This window comes from Cnephaeus nilssonii, assembly GCF_951640355.1.
Source record: "Cnephaeus nilssonii genome assembly, chromosome: 11".
Taxonomy (NCBI): Eukaryota; Metazoa; Chordata; class Mammalia; order Chiroptera; family Vespertilionidae; genus Cnephaeus; species Cnephaeus nilssonii.
Window position 1 is genome coordinate 45,019,349 of NC_137082.1, and position 19,260 is coordinate 45,038,608.

A 19,260-nucleotide genomic window follows, 5' to 3' on the forward strand; every position below is an offset into this window, starting at 1 on the left:
TAAAAAGTACAATGTCTTTAGAAACGACCCTTTAGTTTTCCTCTAAATTCAGAAAAGTAGCAGAGATGTAGTGAGAGCCCTTAGGCATACTTTAAGAGAGAATATTGCATCGCTTATCATTGTACATGCATAAAACTTGGCACCAGGTCATGTGGAGAGCAAATAATGGTAGCCTGTCTTTTTTTTAGTGCTCCTCTCTTACTGGGAAGATTGAAAACTTTGAAAAGAGGAGATACTTATATTAGTATATATCCCTGCTGGAAAATGAGATATTAATTTGATTTTGGGATTTTCTATTGGCACCATCTGTGATTTTTATGTTTTCCAGCTTTCTAGAATAAAGGGACAAGTGAATGTCTGCTAGTAATTGAGAGTAGAAACTTAACTTTAACAAAATGTTTTTAAATTTCAAAGAAATTGCCACCAGCTATTTCTAGAATTAAAGAGAATACTATTCAATATTGATTTAGTTCTTAGAGTTGAGTGGTTCTCAGGAGAGGTATTCAGTATTTGTTTTATCTTAGAGATAATGAACGCCAACAGATAATTAAAAATTTTGGAGTCATGACAAGTGTTTAGGTGCTGTTTAAGTTAGGAGATTCTGCATACTGTTTAAGTAATGGGGGGTGGGTAATTTACAAGTAGGAAGGATTTATTTTGCCATGTGGCAGCCAGCCTTTCAAAAACCTGCTTCACATCTGTGTGACTTCCTGTTTGGGGGCACTGACTGCTTTCAGTAGGCTGGTTATTAATAAACCCCACTTGAGAGTCTACCCTTTTAGTATTTCTATGTGGGTCCTATTGAACCAATTATGGCCCATGAGAGTGGAGGTGAGAGAACAGCTTGTCTCCCATTTAAATATATGTAGTTAACATCTAATTTACTGAAATACTCCTCATTTACTTTGTAATTTTATTATATTAGTCTTAGTATGGATGACTGTGCTAGTGAGGAAAGAATTGGAAGCTTCAGGGGATGGCAAGTCCTCAGTAATCTTTGTGAAATATTTTAAGGCGTGATGTGAGCAGAAATTGGTGTTGAGGATGAATGTTGCAGAATTCTCTCACATCATCCAAACACAATATAAATTGTGACTTGGGTTTCCATCTTTCCAAATCTGGGTGTTCATGTTTAATTTCCTTTTCTCGCGCAAAGGTTCAGAGCTGTCCTTTTTATTCCCAGGAGAGAGCAGCCATCTAGTGCAGTGTATGCAACAGTCTAATAATTGACATACCAGTAGGATGCTGATAAAAACAAATTTTCATGCTCTGGATATTTAACCCTTTGTTTTTATTATGAATAGTAGCGAGTTCTTGTTGCTGATAAATATTTCAGACACTTTAGGCCCTGGCCAGGTAGCTCAGTTGCTTAGAGCACTTTTCCGATATGCCAAGATTGCAGACTTGATCCCGACTCAGGCCACATACAAGAGTCCACCAATGAATGCATACAGATTTGTGGAACAACGAATCTCTTGCTCTTGCTCTCTCACTCTCTCTAAAAAAAAATCAGTAAATAAAATATTTAAAAATATATATTTCAGACACTTTAACCACAGTAAGAAATGGTAAGTACAGAGTGCTTAGCAAGTGTTTTTCATTTCTCGGATAAAGAGAGCAACATGTACATGTTTAGTTTTACTGATTCCTGTCCCTTCTGTTTCTCTTGTTAGTAATATCCGCTGTTTCAAGATTGATCAGCCCTCTGCAGGAGATGCATCTGGAGCCCCAGCTGTGTGGAGCCATGGCTACACCGAAGCTTCAGGAGTGAAAAACAAGTGAGTGGGTGAAGCTTAGGAATGAAATCCTGCTGCTCCCTTTCCTTCTTTCCTGGGGTAGAAAGAAACCCAGTGCCATCACACACTGGCCTCACGTGAGGTTTCTCTGAGCATGTTTCCCCAAAGTGAGGGCATCTCCTGACTTATTTGAACATTAAGCTAAACCCTACTCGGCATCACATACTTTCTCTTTGTGAGAGATGTTGCTGGGATACAGTGTAACTGACACATTATATCTGCCTGAGACTCCTGTGTTTAGAGAAGGCATAAGTATTGAAATGCATCCCGGCACGTTTTAAAAGCCCCTTTCTCTTTCTCTGAAGCCTGTTTGCCCAGCAAAATGGATCGTGTTAAAAGAAGTACCCTTGATTGTCCACATTTGACATCATTTATGTTATTGACCAGTGAGTGGTTCTGTTGAGCTATTTCTACCTTTGAAATGAGCTTGGCAAGAGTTTGATATCTGTTTTCTATAGTGTCAGCTTCTTGTCTTGCCACCAGGACGTGTCTGTCTGAATTTCTTTTTCTTCCTTATTCTCACCAACCTTCCCTGTCTTGTATGCAAACGTTGATTTTCCTGAGAATTATAATCTAGCTCTTCAGGCTTGCTTGCTTTTTGTTAAGAGGCGCTAATATAATAACTAGTACTGGAAAAGTAAGAATATAAATTAGAATAGTCACAATTTAATTAGCTAAGGTACAAGGACACAGCATAGTGAGAATAGGGGAAGAACAGAAGTGGGGGACGATCCAATAATAGCTAACATTAGTAGTCAACCCTGGGTGCAATGATAATCAATCAGATGACAAACTTTAAAAAAACTCTCCAACCAATGGCCCATTAAATCAGAATGTTTTAAAATCTCCCCGGGTGATCCTAATGTGTACCCAGGTTTGAGAACCATTGTATAGCTGAATACCTTCCGTGGAAAATAAAAGGTGGAATTGTGGTTGTTGCTGACTGCTTTTCTTTGGGATGGAAAACAGAATCAGCTCAAGTTCTGGATCTGACACACGGTCCTTTCCTCTTTAAGAGTGTGATTTGGCATTGTGCTGGCAAAAGGAGAGGAGTCCCCTCTTCAGCCCCCCTGTTCCATGTGCCCCAGTGGTGCCTGGGCTCTGGTGCATTGTTTCTGTGTGCCTTGCACTGTATGTCATTGTGTTTGGGGAAGAGGGGAAGAAATTATACATTCTTTGGAGCACTCGAAGTTCCTTCTTAGAGATCTTTCTTTTTAGATTAAAAGACCTTATGTCTTGCTTGCAAACACAAGTATGTGAAACTGCTTTTGAATTCACAAACACCAATGTGAAATCCAAGATTGGTTTTTAAAACATCTCTAGATATTAAAACGTATTACCCATTCATATATATTAATAAAGCAATGACCAGTTAATCTCCTTTTTACATAATTAATCCTTCCACAATTACTTTTTTGAAAAATGTTATGTTAAAGTATAGCGTAGGTACAGAAAAGTACACAAGTGATAAGTGTACAGCTCTAGGAATCATCCTAAAGTGAACCCACCTGCAGATCACCACCTCGACCAACAACTGGACCATCACCATCACCTCAGCAGCCTCACGTCACCCGGCCCTCACTTATGTCCCTTCACCTTTTTACCTTTGGTTTTGCCAGCGGAAGCTTTTCTCGAGTGTTTTGTTTTTAGCCTTGTAGATAGAGGGTTATGTGAACAAGGAGCTTGCTGCTTGCTATCTTGAGGGGAGGCGAGAACTGTGGTTGTCTCTCCCTACTGGGTTACTGCAGATCCTCCGGAAAACCCAAGCTGGGAGCTTTAATCAGATAAGTTAGGTTCTTCCTCAAATTAAACAACAAATGGGAAACTTCGGCAGAAAAGAAAAATCATCACTGTACTTTTTTAAAAACATCATTTTTATTGCCCCATTTTGACTAGCAAGGAGAGCTTATAGAGGGAAGACAGAATTAGAAGATGATTTAATATATTATTAAGTTTCACTTTGCCTCTAATTGCCATATAACTTGGGATGACTTACTCTTCTGAATAAATGGAGGCAGGAGTTGGACAGTGCTGAGATAAGAGCCGGGCTACAGGCTTTGCATCTGGACTCTGTGCTTATTTGCTGTATGACCTTGGGCAATTACTCAGCCTCCTTTTGGCTTAATTTCCTCACCTGTAAAATGGCACTAAAAATACTACCTGTGCTCATATGGTTGATGTCAGGATGGCCTGAGTTACATAGTGAAGGACTCAAAATTTGAGACCATTCATATCCTATCTAATAAAAGAGTAATATGCAAATTGACTGTCACTCCAAGACACAGATGGCCGCCCCCATGTGGACACAAGATGGCCGCCACAGATGGCCTTCAGGGGAGGGCAGTTGTGGGAAGTTAGGGGTGACCAGGCCAGCAGAGGAGGGCAGTTTGGGGGTGGGGGGACCAGGCTTGCAAGGGAGGGCAGTTGGGGGGACCAGGCCTGCAGGGGAGGGCAGTTGGGGGGGACCAGGCCTGCAGGGGAGGGCAGTTGTGGGGGACCAGGCCTGCAGGGGAGGGTAGTTGGGTGGGACCATGCCTGCAGGGGAGGGCAGTTGGGGGGGGGGGACCAGGCCTGCAGGGGAGGGCAGTTGGGGGGGGGACCAGGCCTGCAGGGGAGGGCAGTTGGGCGGGACCAGGCCTGCAGGGGAGGGCAGTTGGGGGGGGGACCAGGCCTGCAGGGGAGGGCAGTTGGGCGGGACCAGGCCTGCAGGGGAGGGCAGTTGGGGGAGACCAGGTCAGCAGGGGAGGGCAGTTGGGGGGGATCAGGACTGCAGGGGAGGACAGTTGTGGGGGGACCCAGGCCAGCAGGGGAGGGTAGTTAGGGGTGACCAGACCAGCAGGTGAGGGCAGTTGGGGGCAACCAGGCCTACAGGGAGGACAGTTAGGGGCAGCCAGACTGGCAGGGGAGGGCAGTTAGGGGTGACCAGGCCGGCAGGGGAGGGCAGTTAGGGGCAATCGGGCCAGCCAGGGAGCAGTTAGTCGTCAATCAGGCTGGCAGGGGAGTGGTTAGGGGGTGATCAGACTGGCAGGCAGAAGCAGTTCGGGGCAATCAGGCAGAGGCAGGTGAGCGGTTGGGAGACAACAGTCCTGAATTGTGAGAGGGGTCCCAGATTGGAGAGGGTGCAGGCTGGGCTGAGGGACACCCCCTCCCTGTACACGAATTTCGTGCACCAGGCCTCTAGTATTTTTATATACTTTTCCTATATTCATATTTCTCCAGTGTTTTGTTGTTACTCCATTTTTGCCCGATGTGGAATTTCTCTTAATAACTTTATGTGAATGAATATGGTTATATGGATTTGTAATCATGTTATTTCCCGTGTCTCTTTTTTTCTTTTCACTACCATTTAAAATAATTCATCAGGAGATAAGGGTCCAGGGAGCCATGTGTGAAGCATGAGCATGTATCAATCATTCTTCTTTGCTTACAGACATTAGTTGATAAAAATTAGCTGGGGTTCGTTGACCTACTCTTAATCTGTCTGGAGTCATGAAGAAAGAGACAAGACTGGGATAGACAAGTCTGCTTGTTATAGAGTCAGGTTGGGCATGGAGAAGGAAAGATTGGACTTAGCACAAAAGCATTCTTGCCTTGCAGGTTGTGTGTGGCAGCCCTGTCAGTGAATAACTTCTGTGACAACCGGGAGGCCCTGTATGGTGTATTTGATGGAGACCGGAATGTGGAGGTGCCCTACCTTCTCCAATGTACTATGAGTGACATTTTGGCGGAAGAGCTACAGAAAACAAAAAATGAAGAAGAGTACATGGTCAATACATTCGTTGTCATGCAAAGGTAAAATTAAGAGTCTCTACTGTGTGTTTTCTTGTTCTTTGAGTGTTTAGCCTCTGGTTAGAAAAATAGATGCCCAGTAATCTCAAAGCACTGTTGTTGAATGTGGGAGTACAAATGCATTCAGGTGCCCAGCCAGTGTTTCTCAGTGGTTGAGCATTGACCAATAAACCAGGAGGTCATGGTGTGATTCTCGGTCAGGGCACATGCCTGGGTTGCAGGCTCAATCCCCTGTGGGGGACGTGCACGAGGCAGCCAATCAATGATTCTCTCTCATCATTGATATTTCTCTCTCTCCCTCTCCCTTCCTCTCTGAAATCAATAAAAATACATATTTAAAAAGATGCATTCAGGCAATTTGGTTTTGCCCAAGCATCAGGAATGGACTGTGCTCCCCGAGACATACGGATATTTCAACAACTTTGTAAGAGGCCACATCAATGACAGGAATTTAGTTTCTCTTAGAATGACCTCACAGGCATGTCATGATTCTAGGTTTTCACACTTGCTTACAACACATTTCCCACTTCCCCCAAGTCACTCGAGCTCCAGAGGCTCCTTAGACCTTTTGGTGTGTGGACTTCTCTTTGACTCTTCCTGTCTCAGATTGTTCATCTTTATGAAATACTATGACTGGTTCAAGACAGTGCAGTCCTTTATAAACGAGATGGTCGAAATTTAGGCTGGAAGTTAAATCATTCTTCATATGTTGTTTTTCCCCCTTATTAAATGTTTAAGTCAATGTTACTAGTCTGGAGCTTATGGTCACCATAGAAATTTCAGAATAATTGTAACTCTTAGAATTGAATGGTATAAGCATTCTCTCATTCAAAGGATTGCTCATTCTCTACTGGCTTTGTAGGTTGTAAAGACATTGCCTATCTATTAATATTGCACTCAAACACTTGCCTATGTGGGACCAGGAAGTGAAGAGTGCTCTAAAGGTCATGGGAACAATGACTATTTTTTCTCTCCCTTGATAATCTGCCAGAGGAAACATCTTTGAAATAGGGGTAGAAAAGGTATATGCTAAGGAATAGTGGAGAAGGCTTTAAAGTTTCCCTAAGTCCGTGGTCGGCAAACTGCGGCTCTCGAGCCACATGCGGCTCTTTGGCCCCTTGAGTGTGGCTCTTCCACAAAACACCACGGCCTGGGCGAGTCTATTTTGAAGAAGTGGCATTAGAAGAAGTTTAAATTTAAAAAATTTGGCTCTCAAAAGAAATTTCAATCGTTATACTGTTGATATTTGGCTCTGTTGACTATAATGAGTTTGCCGACCACTGCCCTAAGTCATGAATAATTGCTTCCTCTTGATGAACTCAGTAGAGGCAGCCCAGGGCGGGGTGCTAGACTCACCCCTTTGCTGCTAGACTCACCTCTGTCACTCACATTTTCAGTGGGCATGTACAGTTAAATTCTGCTCATAGCTAATATCAATGAGTCTTTCTTTGTACTAGTTATTATTCCAAATACCTCAGTGCCATAAATTGTACCCAGTGGGATAGGTAGTATTACTGTTCTTATTTTACTGGTTGAAACTTAGAGGAAGAGAGGTGAGGTGCATTGCTCTAAAAGCTAGTAGAGGGTGCAGCCAGAATTCAACCTCGGGCAGTAAGACTCTAGAAAATGTTCGGACTACCAGGGACATATATCTACTTTTCTGTTTTCACCCCAGCTTGTTCTAGCAAAAAAAGCAAATAGATAGCATGTACACACATACACACCAACCCCCCCCCCACACACACACACACCGTTCGCACACCCCCAAGTGTCTGCTTGTTATAGACCCTCTAGCACTGAATAAGAATTAAAAATGTAAGAACCTTGAACTTGGGTTACCAGCTGTACTTCCCACAGATGCCACCCTATTTCTGGCCTTGCTCAGATCAATCATGTGCCTTTGAAAGTAAGAAGCGAGTGCTGCATTGGCAGGGCCTAGTGCCAAATGCGCCATGGATATTCAGGAGTTAGGATTTGAGACCCAAACCACTGGCCCATCTTTAGGGTCATTAGTAGGCCTCTTATTTTCCCTGTTTGTTAATAGGATATGGGATGTGTGACCTTTTCAGTTCTTGGGAGAATTGTATGTTCTTTGTGTGTAACATGCTAGTGCGTGCTTGTAGGCAGCCGTGGCTTCCATGGCTAGTGTTGCCACTTGCTAACCTAGAGGAGACAGGAGTTGGCAGTACCTGAGGATCTGCCCTTGTAAACAGGCATCTGTTTGTATTCACCTCGTGCTCCTGCACACTCAGCATCATTGTGGTTGGCACCGCCATCTATGGGGCTCAAAACAGGAGTTCAAGCCCCCTTGATGGTTGCGACTTGATGCTTTGCGTAAGTCAGTGGATTGATGGTCAAGAATAAAAGCGCTATGGAGCTTAATTACTAGAATGTCCTTTCTGTGAATGTTCAAGAATTGGCATTACTGATCCAGCAAGTCTACACCATCTAGAGCAAGAACATGGACGGCCCAATATGTCAGAGCTCCTCCAAGTAAACATCCATATTGCAGGGGAGAGGGTGGTCAGGTGCTTTTAAGGTTTGTGCGTCAGTGGGTGGGGTGTTTGCACCTGCTCCCATTGAAGTGGTCCCTGCAGAGTTCCCTTCCCGGGAGCAGAGGGGGTTTAGAGAGGGGTGGGAGGGCTTTCAGTGGTCACTGGCCGCTGTCTCTGGAGTGTGCTGACGGGGTAGCAGACTGGGCACAGCGCACAAGGGCCCTTTTCTTGCACATCAGCTCTGGGGCTTTAGTGCAAAGGGACACTTTGCCCAGTTGTGAGCAGACCCCTCTGTGTGGGTGTGTCTGTTGATTCCACAGGCTCTTTTCCTCTGAGGAGTTGAGTGGCACCTGCTTTGGTGAGAGGCTGACTCGAGCCTCCAGGTTCTGTTTCCTCCTTGCCCTATTGAATTAGCAAAACCGATAAAGACAGGCTGTGTTGGGTTTTTACGCCCTCTCTTTGGATTCCAGGAAACTTGGAACTGCTGGCCAGAAACTTGGAGGTGCTGCTGTCCTTTGTCACATCAAGCATGACCCTGTGGACCCAGGAGGATCCTTCACCTTGACCTCTGCCAATGTGGGCAAGTGCCAGACGGTCCTCTGTCGGAACGGGAAGCCGCTGCCTCTGTCCAGGTCCTATGTCATGAGCTGCGAGGAAGAGCTGAGCAGAATTAAGCAGCACAAGGCCATTATCACGGAGGTGAGGAGAGAGCCACTTTCCTCGGGTGGTGGGAGGATAGGACCGGGGTCTGCAGAAACCAGCCAGGGAGCATCTCCCTTCAAAGAATGTTCTTTCAAGGTGGTTTAGAATTAAAATTCCAAACCCCTGGTGTCATATAGCAAGTTCTTTTGTAGGATAGGTGTGAAGACATTATACTGTATAGAATAATAAACCGTTTATTGATGGCCTCTCTGTGTCGGGCTGTGCCAGGTGCTCCGTGGCGCTGCCCCATCTGGTCCTCATGGGAGATACTGGTTTGCTTGGTGGTGAGGGCTCTACCCCTGAGATCACACTGTTGGTATCCCTTCCTCGCTTTGGGGCTGGTGGCTGTGACCTTCAAACCTTCATCAAAGCCTCAGTTTCCTCATCTGTAAAGTGGGAATAGTAGTATATCTGTCCTGTAGGCTACTGTATCTGTGGAAATGAACTCGCTGGTCTTTGGGTCAGACCTCCTGTTCCATCTGAGTAAGGCAGTGAGTGCTTTTCAGCCAGGGGCCATTTTTCCCCAATGGGACATTTCACAATGCCTGGACACATTTTTGTTGTCACAACTGGGTCAGTGCTTAGGGCATGTAGAGGCAGGGATGCTGCTAAACATCCTACAGTGTACAGGGCAGCACTGCAACAAAGAATTGCTTGGCCCACCATGTCAGTAGTGCCCCTGTTGAGAAAGGTTGACATAAGTCAGTCTGCATTATAGCAAGATTGGTTACAGCACAACTTCCACATGGGCACTAGCAGCCCAACTCCACTCACCCACTCATCATAACAATATTATCACCTGGTGGGCGCTGACATATGACAGGGGATATGGAAGTGACCCTGCAGACACACATCTGCCACGGGAGGTGTCCAGTCTGTATTGTTGAAAAAACCCACAGGCCTTGTGTAACCAGGTAGACAGTTCAGTAGAGATGAGTCTGTTGGGTCCAGACAGGCTCTGATAAGGACTATGAAGAAGATAGGAAAGAGTTGGAATCCACTGTGAGACTATAGAAATGTGTCTGTGGGTTGGTTTTAGTTCCCTGTCTGCCTGTCTGGGAGCAGAGAGGATTAAAGTATATCATAGACACTGTCTCGGGGAGAAGACAGTCTTAAGATGGGACAGATGTAATTGAATTAAACACTCAACATTACACCATGCAAAGATTAACAATTTCTGCTGCATAAATGCCTCACAGTTTGTGCTTCAGAACTTTTCTCCTATTTTCCCTGCCTCTTCTCTTCACTTTTGAAAAAAAAAATTTTTTTATTGTTGATAGTATTACATATGTCTCCCATTTTGCCACCCTTCTCCTCCCAGCCCCTACTCACCCTCCATCCCCCAGGTCTTCACCACCCTATTTCCTCCTCACTTTTGTCTGCATTGCTGGTTTTGTTACTTCTCTACCTTGAGCCACACTCCCCAAACACACACATGTGCACCTATGTGCACACAGACACAAGACCATTGGTTCTGATGGGAGCAAGAGCTAAAGGATTGGGCAGAACCAGAAGGGTAATTTCTGGCCAATTCCACACTTCAGGGAGCAAAGAATTCCATCAGTAGCGTCAAGGGAGCTGAAAATTGTGCTTGAAGCCCCATTTGGGTAATTTTCCTTCCAAGAACTCTGCCTGCTCGTGAGAGGATCATGGTGGGATTGTGTGTGGAGTCGCAGAGGGCACCCCTAGAACACCAATCAAACACCTCACAAAATCCCACACAAGGGAAGGAGGTAGGGTTGGGAAGGAAACGCCATTCTCTGGAAGAAATAGCAGCTTTAGGGGACCATCTCTGTTACCTCATCATAGACACACACTGCTGAAAGTTGTATTTGTCATCATGAAGCTTCCCTGGCAAAGTTGTTAAAAATAGGGTCACGGAGAGGCACGTTATGGACCTGAGACCCTCGAACTTTGATAAAGAACTAAGCGGTACACAGGGTCACCCCCTCCTCCCCTCTAGTTTCAGAGTAAAGGTCTTTAACCGGCAAATGGTCTGAAACTTTGACTCATTATTTAAATGGCACAAACCCAACTGATCCGAAGCCGAGGGACTTTGTCTTCTCCCTTTGCCATCAGCAAAGCAAGTGATGGGAACTGGCCCTTCTCCCTCAGCATCTGCCTCTCCGGCGTGGGCATTCTGACCTAGTGAGTCACACCGAGATTCTCCCCCAATTATTTTTTACCTTCTTAAGTGTAAAGCAGTGTCTCCTGGGGCCCTGGGATTGCTGGGCTGATGGAGAGGAATGTAAGGCGTGGGGCATTATTTTGACCAGACCTGCCTGTGTCTGCTCAGGACTGGCTTGTTTCAGAAAGCCCTTTCCTGTGGCTACAGAGGCGTCCCGGAGGTGCTGTGAGAGGTGCTGTGACAGGCTAGATCGTGGTTTGCTAGAATCCAGTGTGAACATGGTCCCTCTTGTCCCTCCTGTTTCTGCCCTGCCCAGGCCACTGCCCTGGTTTCTGATGAGAGATGGACACTGGCCACTCATCAGAGAGAGAGGGCAGTCCTTCCCTTGGGCGCACACAGCGCTCTCTCTGGGGCCTCCAGGCAGGAGGCCCAGGGAAGTTGCCACGTGGGTGGGCTCCGTGTTAACGTCTGCTTGGAAACCCCCTTCTTCCAGGACGGCAAGGTGAACGGAGTGACCGAGTCCACGCGCATCCTGGGCTACACCTTCCTCCACCCCAGCGTGGTGCCGCGCCCCCACGTGCAGTCCGTGGCCCTGACGCCCCAGGACGAGTTCTTCATCCTGGGCAGCAAGGGGCTGTGGGACAGCCTGTCCATCGAGGAGGCCGTGGGGGCCGTGCGCAACGTGCCCGATGCCCTGGCTGCCGCCAAGAAGCTGTGCACCCTGGCCCAGAGCTACGGCTGCCGCGACAGCCTCAGCGCCGTGGTGGTGCAGCTCAGCGTCACCGAGGACAGCTTCTGCTGCTGCGACCTGGGCGCGGGCGGGGCCGGCCCGCCGCCCAGCCCGGGCATCTTCCCGCCCTCGGTCAGCATGGTGATCAAGGACCGGCCGTCGGACGGGCTGGGCGTGCCGTCGTCCAGCAGCGGCATGGCCTCCGAGATCAGCAGTGAGCTGTCCACCTCCGAGATGAGCAGCGAGGTGGGCTCCACAGCCTCGGACGAGCCCCCGCCCGGCGCCCTGAGCGAGAGCGGCCCCGCCTACCCCGGCGAGCAGCGCTGCCTGCTGCACCCCGCCTGCCTGTCCAGCGCCTTCCAGCGCCAGCTGTCCAGCGCCACCTTCTCCAGCGCCTTCTCTGACAACGGCCTGGACAGCGACGACGAAGAGCCCATCGAGGGCGTCTTCAGCAACGGCAGCCGGGTGGAGGTGGAGGTGGACATCCACTGCGGCCGCGCCAAGGACAGGGAAAAGCAGCAGCACCTGCTGCACGTGCCGGCCGAGGCCAGCGACGAGGGCATCGTCATCAGCGCCAACGAGGACGAGCCTGGGCTGCCCAGGAAGGTGGACTTCGCCAGCCTGGGGACCATCGGGCGCCGGAGGGCTAACGGCTCCGTGGCGCCCCAGGAAAGGAGCCACAATGTGATAGAGGTGGCCACGGAGGCGCCGCTCCGCAAGCCTGGAGGCTACTTTGCGGCCCCGGCCCAGCCGGATCCCGAGGATCAGTTGATCATACCGCCCGAGCTGGAGGAGGAGGTCAAGGAGATCATGAAGCACCACCAGCAGCAGCCGCCGCCCGCGCAGCTCCCCCTGCAGCCGCCGCGGCAGTGCCCGGCCGACCCGCTGCCGGACTACTGCGACACACCGCTATGACCCGCCGGCGCCACTTAATAAACGAACCACGAAAGACGGAGTTGCACGAGTCTCCCAGGCTCGCATTAAACCAGGGGTTTACTCCACGCCCTTCTCCCAGACTGTCTCCCAACCTGTCTTTGCAGCTAGTCTGTAGGTTCTTCCTGTTGGTGATTTTTAAAATAATTACCACTTTTCTTCTAGTGATGCTTTACCAATATGATTTAAATTTGTTAACTTCTTTTCCTAACATATCAGATGTGTAAAAACAAAGAACAAAAGGTTTAATATATTACAGAGAAACAGTTAATGATAATGTAATATTTTTTAAAATGGCTTTGTATTGTTTTGTTTGTTTGGAAGGCAGGGCAGGTTGCCAGTGCTCATTGATTTAATAATATTGTAATTCTGGGGGGAAAGGCTTTTTTTTTTTTTTTTGTCTTGAAAATGATAGACATTTGTAGAATATGGAGACTAACTCCTAGGAGTTGCTTTACTCTGTCAGGTGACTTAAGTCACTGGGATTCACTAATTTTCTCTGAGAGAACAGTTGATTGAGAAATTTCTATTGTAAATAGCTCCGTGTTGTATAGTGATGCTTCAGATGTTTTGTAGTTTTGGCATAAGGACACAGTCTAAACAACTGACTTTTCCCTCCCTCCCCTTCTGAGGAGCCTTCCCGCCCACACCCACCCCCTAACCCACACTACTTCATTCAATGATGAGGCTGAGCAACGAAGAGCATTTCCATCCAAGTAAGGTGCCTCTTAGGCCACTGGAAAGGAACCTGCACCCAAGGGGCCTCTGAGCCCTTTCCCGTCCTCTCCTGCCTACCCAGCCTCTTGACTTTTGCAGACACTTTCTAATCGTGTTCCTTTCTGCTGCCACAATCAGCATGATTGTAGAGTCCAGTTAGACCATTTACATACCAACAGTTACATTAAAGCCGAATGCACAGATGAACATGTCATAATTTTTGTTATAATAAATGCAAAATTTACAAGTATTGCACTCATCTGCTTTTGTCTCAGCAGCCAGATGTGTCTTGCAGACAGTCATAATAGCTTGGATTTGGAGTTACCAGATATTTCTGCCTTTGGGGTTTTGTTTGTTTGTTTGTTTGAAAGGGAAAAACACCCAACGGGACATGGACCTTATGACTAACAGTAGAAATAATTGATCTTGTAGCCCTTCTATTTGTTGTTATTATGAAGGGTAGGTGTTATAAAGAAAGTAGATCGAGGTTACATAGAGATCCCTGGAAAACTTCTCTCACAAAGCCACTCCCATTTTCGATTCTTTGAGGGGCCCTTAAGCATAAGAACAGGTTAATATACCTTTATTTGAAATATACCTTTATTTGAATAGTGAAAATCAGAAGCTGGTGGGCTCACTCTCCAGCACTAGGACAAATCACCTCAGTGCAGTGGAGTCCAATGGGAAATCCAGTATTCCTAGCTGACCACTGGCCCCATTTACAGACTGTAGCCCCCGAGCCTGCACCTTGTGGACCACGTGTTGGAGATACTGTTGGTCTTCTCTGTCTCACATGAACCAGCTTCCCAGAGGACTGTCTCCTCTCTTCCTTCTTCAGGTCTGCCCTTAAGTGGAACCTGGATAGTTTAGTAAGAGGACAATTAGTATTTCTCAACTTGTGGACTTGGTGGTGGGCTGTCTGTACCTTTGCTTGGTGGTCAGATCTGTGACCTGGCCTCGTCTTGGTAATGTCCATACTTTATTACGCCAGGTTACATGCATGCCATGCTCTTTGAAAACTGCTAAGGCCACGAAAGAAGCTAATTTCATCCCAGTAAGGGACAGTGACCAATGGACTAGACTGTAAAGGGTTCAAGCCCAGGCTGAGCTCTCTGCTCTACACTGACAGCAAAACCGTCTTCGGCCGGCCCTTACCGGCACCTTGCCTTCCTCGGTCTTTGCCCTGCTCCAGGTGGATGGGAAGCAGGTTTGGGAGGCGCTGAGTCTCATACCAGTGAAGACCTGGGCTGGTCTCTGAGGTCCACAGTTCTTAAACCTCCTTTGGCCGGGTTCATTGTTACCTTAGGGGACCCAGAACATCTGTGGATTTCTCTGAAACTCCCTTCCAGAGGGGTCAGCATTTGCTGCCCTGATTGTGCTCAACTGAGGCAGCAGCAAATGGGACCATCAGGTGGAGGCCTCCCTCATTTCCTACCTTCTGTGGCTGACATGGGAGACGGCACAGCTTGGGGCTGGTGTTTTCCACAGCCCACTAGTTCAGTCGGTGCTTGCTTCTGTTTATTGTATCGTTAAGTCTCAGTAAGCACACCGACATGTAAGGTTCTGTGGAGGTAAAGGACAAAACTTTGCCCTTTGGAGCTTGGAGTAAATAGGCATGTGGATGAAAAGATAACAGGAGCATGTTAAGTGGCCAAAGAGGTAGAGCCCTACTAGTAGTCTCCTTGCTCTTGCCTGGGAACCTCCCAGGCATTTTCTGACAAAGAATTTCTTTTCACTTCAGGAACATGATTATTTCACTTCTTATCACGGTGGCATCTGATAATATATGTAAACTGTGAAGTGCTTACTATTTAAAGGTCCCCACAGCCAAGGAATCTCCAGAGTGAATATGAGCCAGGGCATCTCCGCCTGCTGGGAGAGGGGAAGGAAGAGGTTGGAGCAGAAGCTTTTAGAAGCTCTGAGAAGGTTTGCAGCCTTGCTAGTAGACTCAGCCCCCAATTGAAGACCCTAGAAGTTGTTTGGTGTCACATCTACCACGTGTGTCCACATCATAGTGACTTTGAAGATGGCACTAGGATCAGACTGGGAGCCAGGACTCCCAACCTGTCAGGTCCACAGTTCTTCAAGCCCCTGGTTTCTCTCGATTGCTTTTGTCACAGCACCACCTGCTGGTGAGGTTAGACTGTGGGTGGAAGTGGCCTTAATGCTCGTTCCTTCGTCAATCTCTAGGCTTCCAGAAGAAACGTTTATGTTACTTACTTTCCTAGACACATGAAAGCAAATCCAGCACTATTAAGGAGGTAGAAAACTATAATTAAACTATTGTTTTTGCACCTGTGGAAGTCTGCTTTGTAAGGCGGGACAATGGATGCGCACTGTTTTCCCATGGGAAATTGACATGCGGACATGTAAAGAGGTGTAACCGGCGTCATAGCATTGACCTGGGAGTCCGTATCCCCAACATTCATCCAATTTCCCATGCCCCATGGTGAAAAATCAATAAAAATCCATAATGTGCTGGCACTGCCCAGTGAACATTTCCCATTTGGTCGTGTGACTACCATGCAGACACTCATAGGAGGCATTGTGAATTATCCCCAACCATCAGGAGATAGAATTCTTATGAAGTGTGGAGGTTGTGGTATCTACCCTACCTGCCTCCCCAGTGATAAACCAGGCCATGCCTTTGAGGTAATTTGTGGATAGCAAAGCCTTAATTAAGTGGAAGTATTTTTGTCATTGTTGTAAATGAAGCATTAAGGATGGCTAGAAAGAAAATAATTGGGAACACAACAAAAGTACCTTTTTAAATTAAAAACTCTTAGAGAAATAGCTATTGAATTGTTATGAGATATATATAGTAATGGTAGAGAAAATAGGTTTTTCTCATTTCTTGTCATTATGAGTTTCATTTTTCTTTCAATTCAGCCCCAACATAGCTTTTGTGCAAATGAATCTCTGCAAACTTTGTTCTGTTTCACTATTGTCATTCATTTGGAAGATGACTTTAAAGTTTTTTTATTCCCCACTACCAAAATACCAAAATTGCAACCAAGGCCTTAATTTGGAAAGCCCATTGCCTGATCACTAAATGAAAAGTCCTGAGGGTGACGGGGAGGGGGAAGAACCCTACATAATGTCCCCTGTCTTCTAGAAGACGAAGGTTGAACCCTTGACAGGAGGAGATGGGCAATGGGTCCCCGAGACTGCCTTCCGTCTTCTGGGCTGTGTCATAAAGTAGGAAACAATGCCGTTCCCCTGCCCTGAATTGAAGTGCCCAAAACAAGTACTGCTTTTGTTGGGCTCCGGTTCATTAGTGCCTTCATTTTATTCCAGACTAGAAACACAATGTTCTATCCTGTTCAAAGGGGGAACAGCAGAACACTTGGAGAATTTTCTCCCATCTGCTTATGACTACAACTCCTCCCATTATCATACCTCTCTTTCTCTAAAGACGTGACAGTAAAATGTTTCAAATTGAAAATTCAAGTACTTTCTACTCATTATGATTTCTTAGGTCTTATTCCAATGGACTTGTGCTTCCCCCTAATTACTACTCTTATCTATTGAAAGAACATTGAAATAGCAACTAAGGTAAATTTTCCAAATGTTGCACCTCCAGATGTTGACTTTCCTTGAGCTCACTTGGAGGTCATTTGCTTTTCTGAGTCTAAGAAAACTGTTCCACAATTAGCATGTGGAGGTTCTTAAATCAGTAGAAATTGCCCTGCAAGCCAGGGATAGATCATGCACACAAAATATTTTGTTTTATGATCTATAATACATTTTAAGAACTACTTAAATATTCCTTTTCCTAGAACATGTCAGTGGGTTAAAAAGAGCTCATTGGAACGTGTGTCACGTTCCTGCTTCCCTAAGCACAACCAGCCATACATTTTCCTCAGGAGCAGTAACACTGAAACCACTGTCCCTCACAGGTAAACCCATTAGGATGTTTTTTCTTGGAAACTTTATTAGGCATGTATTACAATGCTGCCTGCATATCATTTGCATATAATTTTTATGTCAACATTCTATGACGATTCTACTCTTCAAACACTCTAGGATATTACTTGAATTGCATTGTATTGGGGTTTGTCCTATTCTTTCCCCATCACTCGAAGGGATGAGCTGGTGTGGGTCGGGAAAGAGGGCAACAGGCAGGAACGGTGAACCTACCAGTGTTACTGGAGCACTCTGCCTTTGCTGCCCCCTTAATCAGTCTGAGCATCAGAAAGTGGAAATGACCGAGAGGTCACCGAGTGCCTGCTTCTAGATGAATCCAAGCTGTGTCGCTCTGCTGAGTGGTTTTTTGTTTCTTCCTCCTGGAGCTCCAAAAATAGACGCTCCTTGACTTCCTTCATAAACTGCCCAGCACCTGCATGAACAAGTTGAGTATCCACTCTGTGCAGAAGTGCTGGGGTGGGTGGAGTGCGGTGAGGTGAATAAAAAAAACCATATGACAACCCACCACGGAGACGCATATAACTAAGAATGTAGGGGGCTGGGGGAGGGCTCAGGGCGTAGACTTGCACCCAGTCTGAGGTGGCCAATGGGCCAACCCCAAGTTCAGAATTCTCTAACTCCCAGCCCTGCATGTGGTCATTGAGAATCAGTGTTGTGTGAAGTTCTTCCTGTCACCCAGTGGCCTTCAAACTTGTCTGTGACTTCCTGAGGGACAACACTGGCTTCCACCTCCAATGAAGACTGGCTTCCCACCTCCCATGTTGACCACTCCCCGATGCCTCCTGATCACCTCCCGCCCAGGACTCCTGCAAGCCTGACTCTGGCAGAACCTGTCATCTGTCACCAAATCCTGTCAGTTCTGCTTCCTGAACCTTCCTAATGGAGGAGAGAAACAATGAATAAACATTTTTTAAATGAACATGATTATTTCAGAAAATAGAAGGAGTGCTATGGGATCAAGAGTGATATTTAAGAAGACAGACCCTAGAGGAAGAGAATCTCAAGCAGAGGACCTGCAAGGGCACAGCCCCCCAAGGGAGGGGACATCCCTCCTCTTCCCCCTGGTTCTGAACCAATGAGGAAATAAGACAGAGATTAGCAGCAGGGGCCGAAAGGTCACCTTTATTACTTAAAGCTCACAGTGGAGAATGGTAAGTAAGAATTGGACAAATAATAATTTGTCCAATTATTGAACCCCATCATCAGCCAAACTCGCCCTGCAGCAAGTGCCTGAGGTAGACCTCCTTGCTCTGGAACAGAGAGCACTCCCTGGAGGTGCAGCTGAAAAAGGGTTTCTGAGAGAGAGGGGAGGTGCAAGGCTGTGCAAGTGTATCCTTTCTCTCCCAGGAGGGGTTCCAGGGGCGGATCCACAGCTGGAAGGAGGGTCCTCCTGCTGCAAGCGTGGCCAGCTCAGGGAGGTCTGTGTGGTAAGAGCTCAGTGACCCCCGACAAGAGGGTGTGAGATGATGCCACAGATGTAGACCAAGGCCAGCTGGCACAGGCTGGGGCAAGGCAGGTGCTTACTAAATGGTTTTTCATGTTTCCTCTCCCCTCTGAGTCCCCTAGCCCCTGAACACACAGCTCTGTGGCTTTCACCATGACATCTGTGTCCTGTTCATTCATTTGGGGGGTGAGGGGTGGGGCTGATTGTAATCATAAAATAAATGCACCATAAATATCTACCCAACAATGTATGCAAACACCAATCCGATTTCAAATATTTGGAAACCCTGTCTCCATAAGTCCTCTCACACTTGTCAAACTTTGTGTCCAGGTTTTTTATACGGGGTTTATGACTGTGACAGAGGTTGGAGGAATTGTCTGTACCTGAGTTAGGACTGGCTAGGTGACTTTTGAGCAGTGTATGGACTCCTGTATTTAATGTACAGGTAGTCACTCTTCCCCAAGCTCCTGAGACTCAGGACTGTCAGCAGGGGTGGGAAGTGGTTCTTACTGGGTAGGATTATCATTGACACCTTCCAAGAGACTAAGCACGGATTGGCCATACCCTGCGTCAGTCATCGTCAGCTCACCCTATGAGGT

At 46.8% G+C, this 19,260-nt stretch overlaps 1 protein-coding gene across 1 annotated transcript in view; it reads left to right on the forward strand.

The window, feature by feature from the left end:
* Positions 1-16,809, forward strand: part of PHLPP1 (PH domain and leucine rich repeat protein phosphatase 1) — a 200,122-nt gene extending 183,313 nt beyond the window's left edge. The window contains exons 14-17 of the mRNA XM_079783771.1: positions 1,674-1,778; positions 5,394-5,588; positions 8,551-8,779; positions 11,404-16,809. Coding sequence (XP_079639897.1) covers positions 1,674-1,778; positions 5,394-5,588; positions 8,551-8,779; positions 11,404-12,555 — 1,681 coding nt within the window. The 3' untranslated portion in view covers positions 12,556-16,809. The remainder of the gene's footprint in view (positions 1-1,673; positions 1,779-5,393; positions 5,589-8,550; positions 8,780-11,403) is intronic.
* Positions 16,810-19,260: the final 2,451 nt, after the last annotated feature.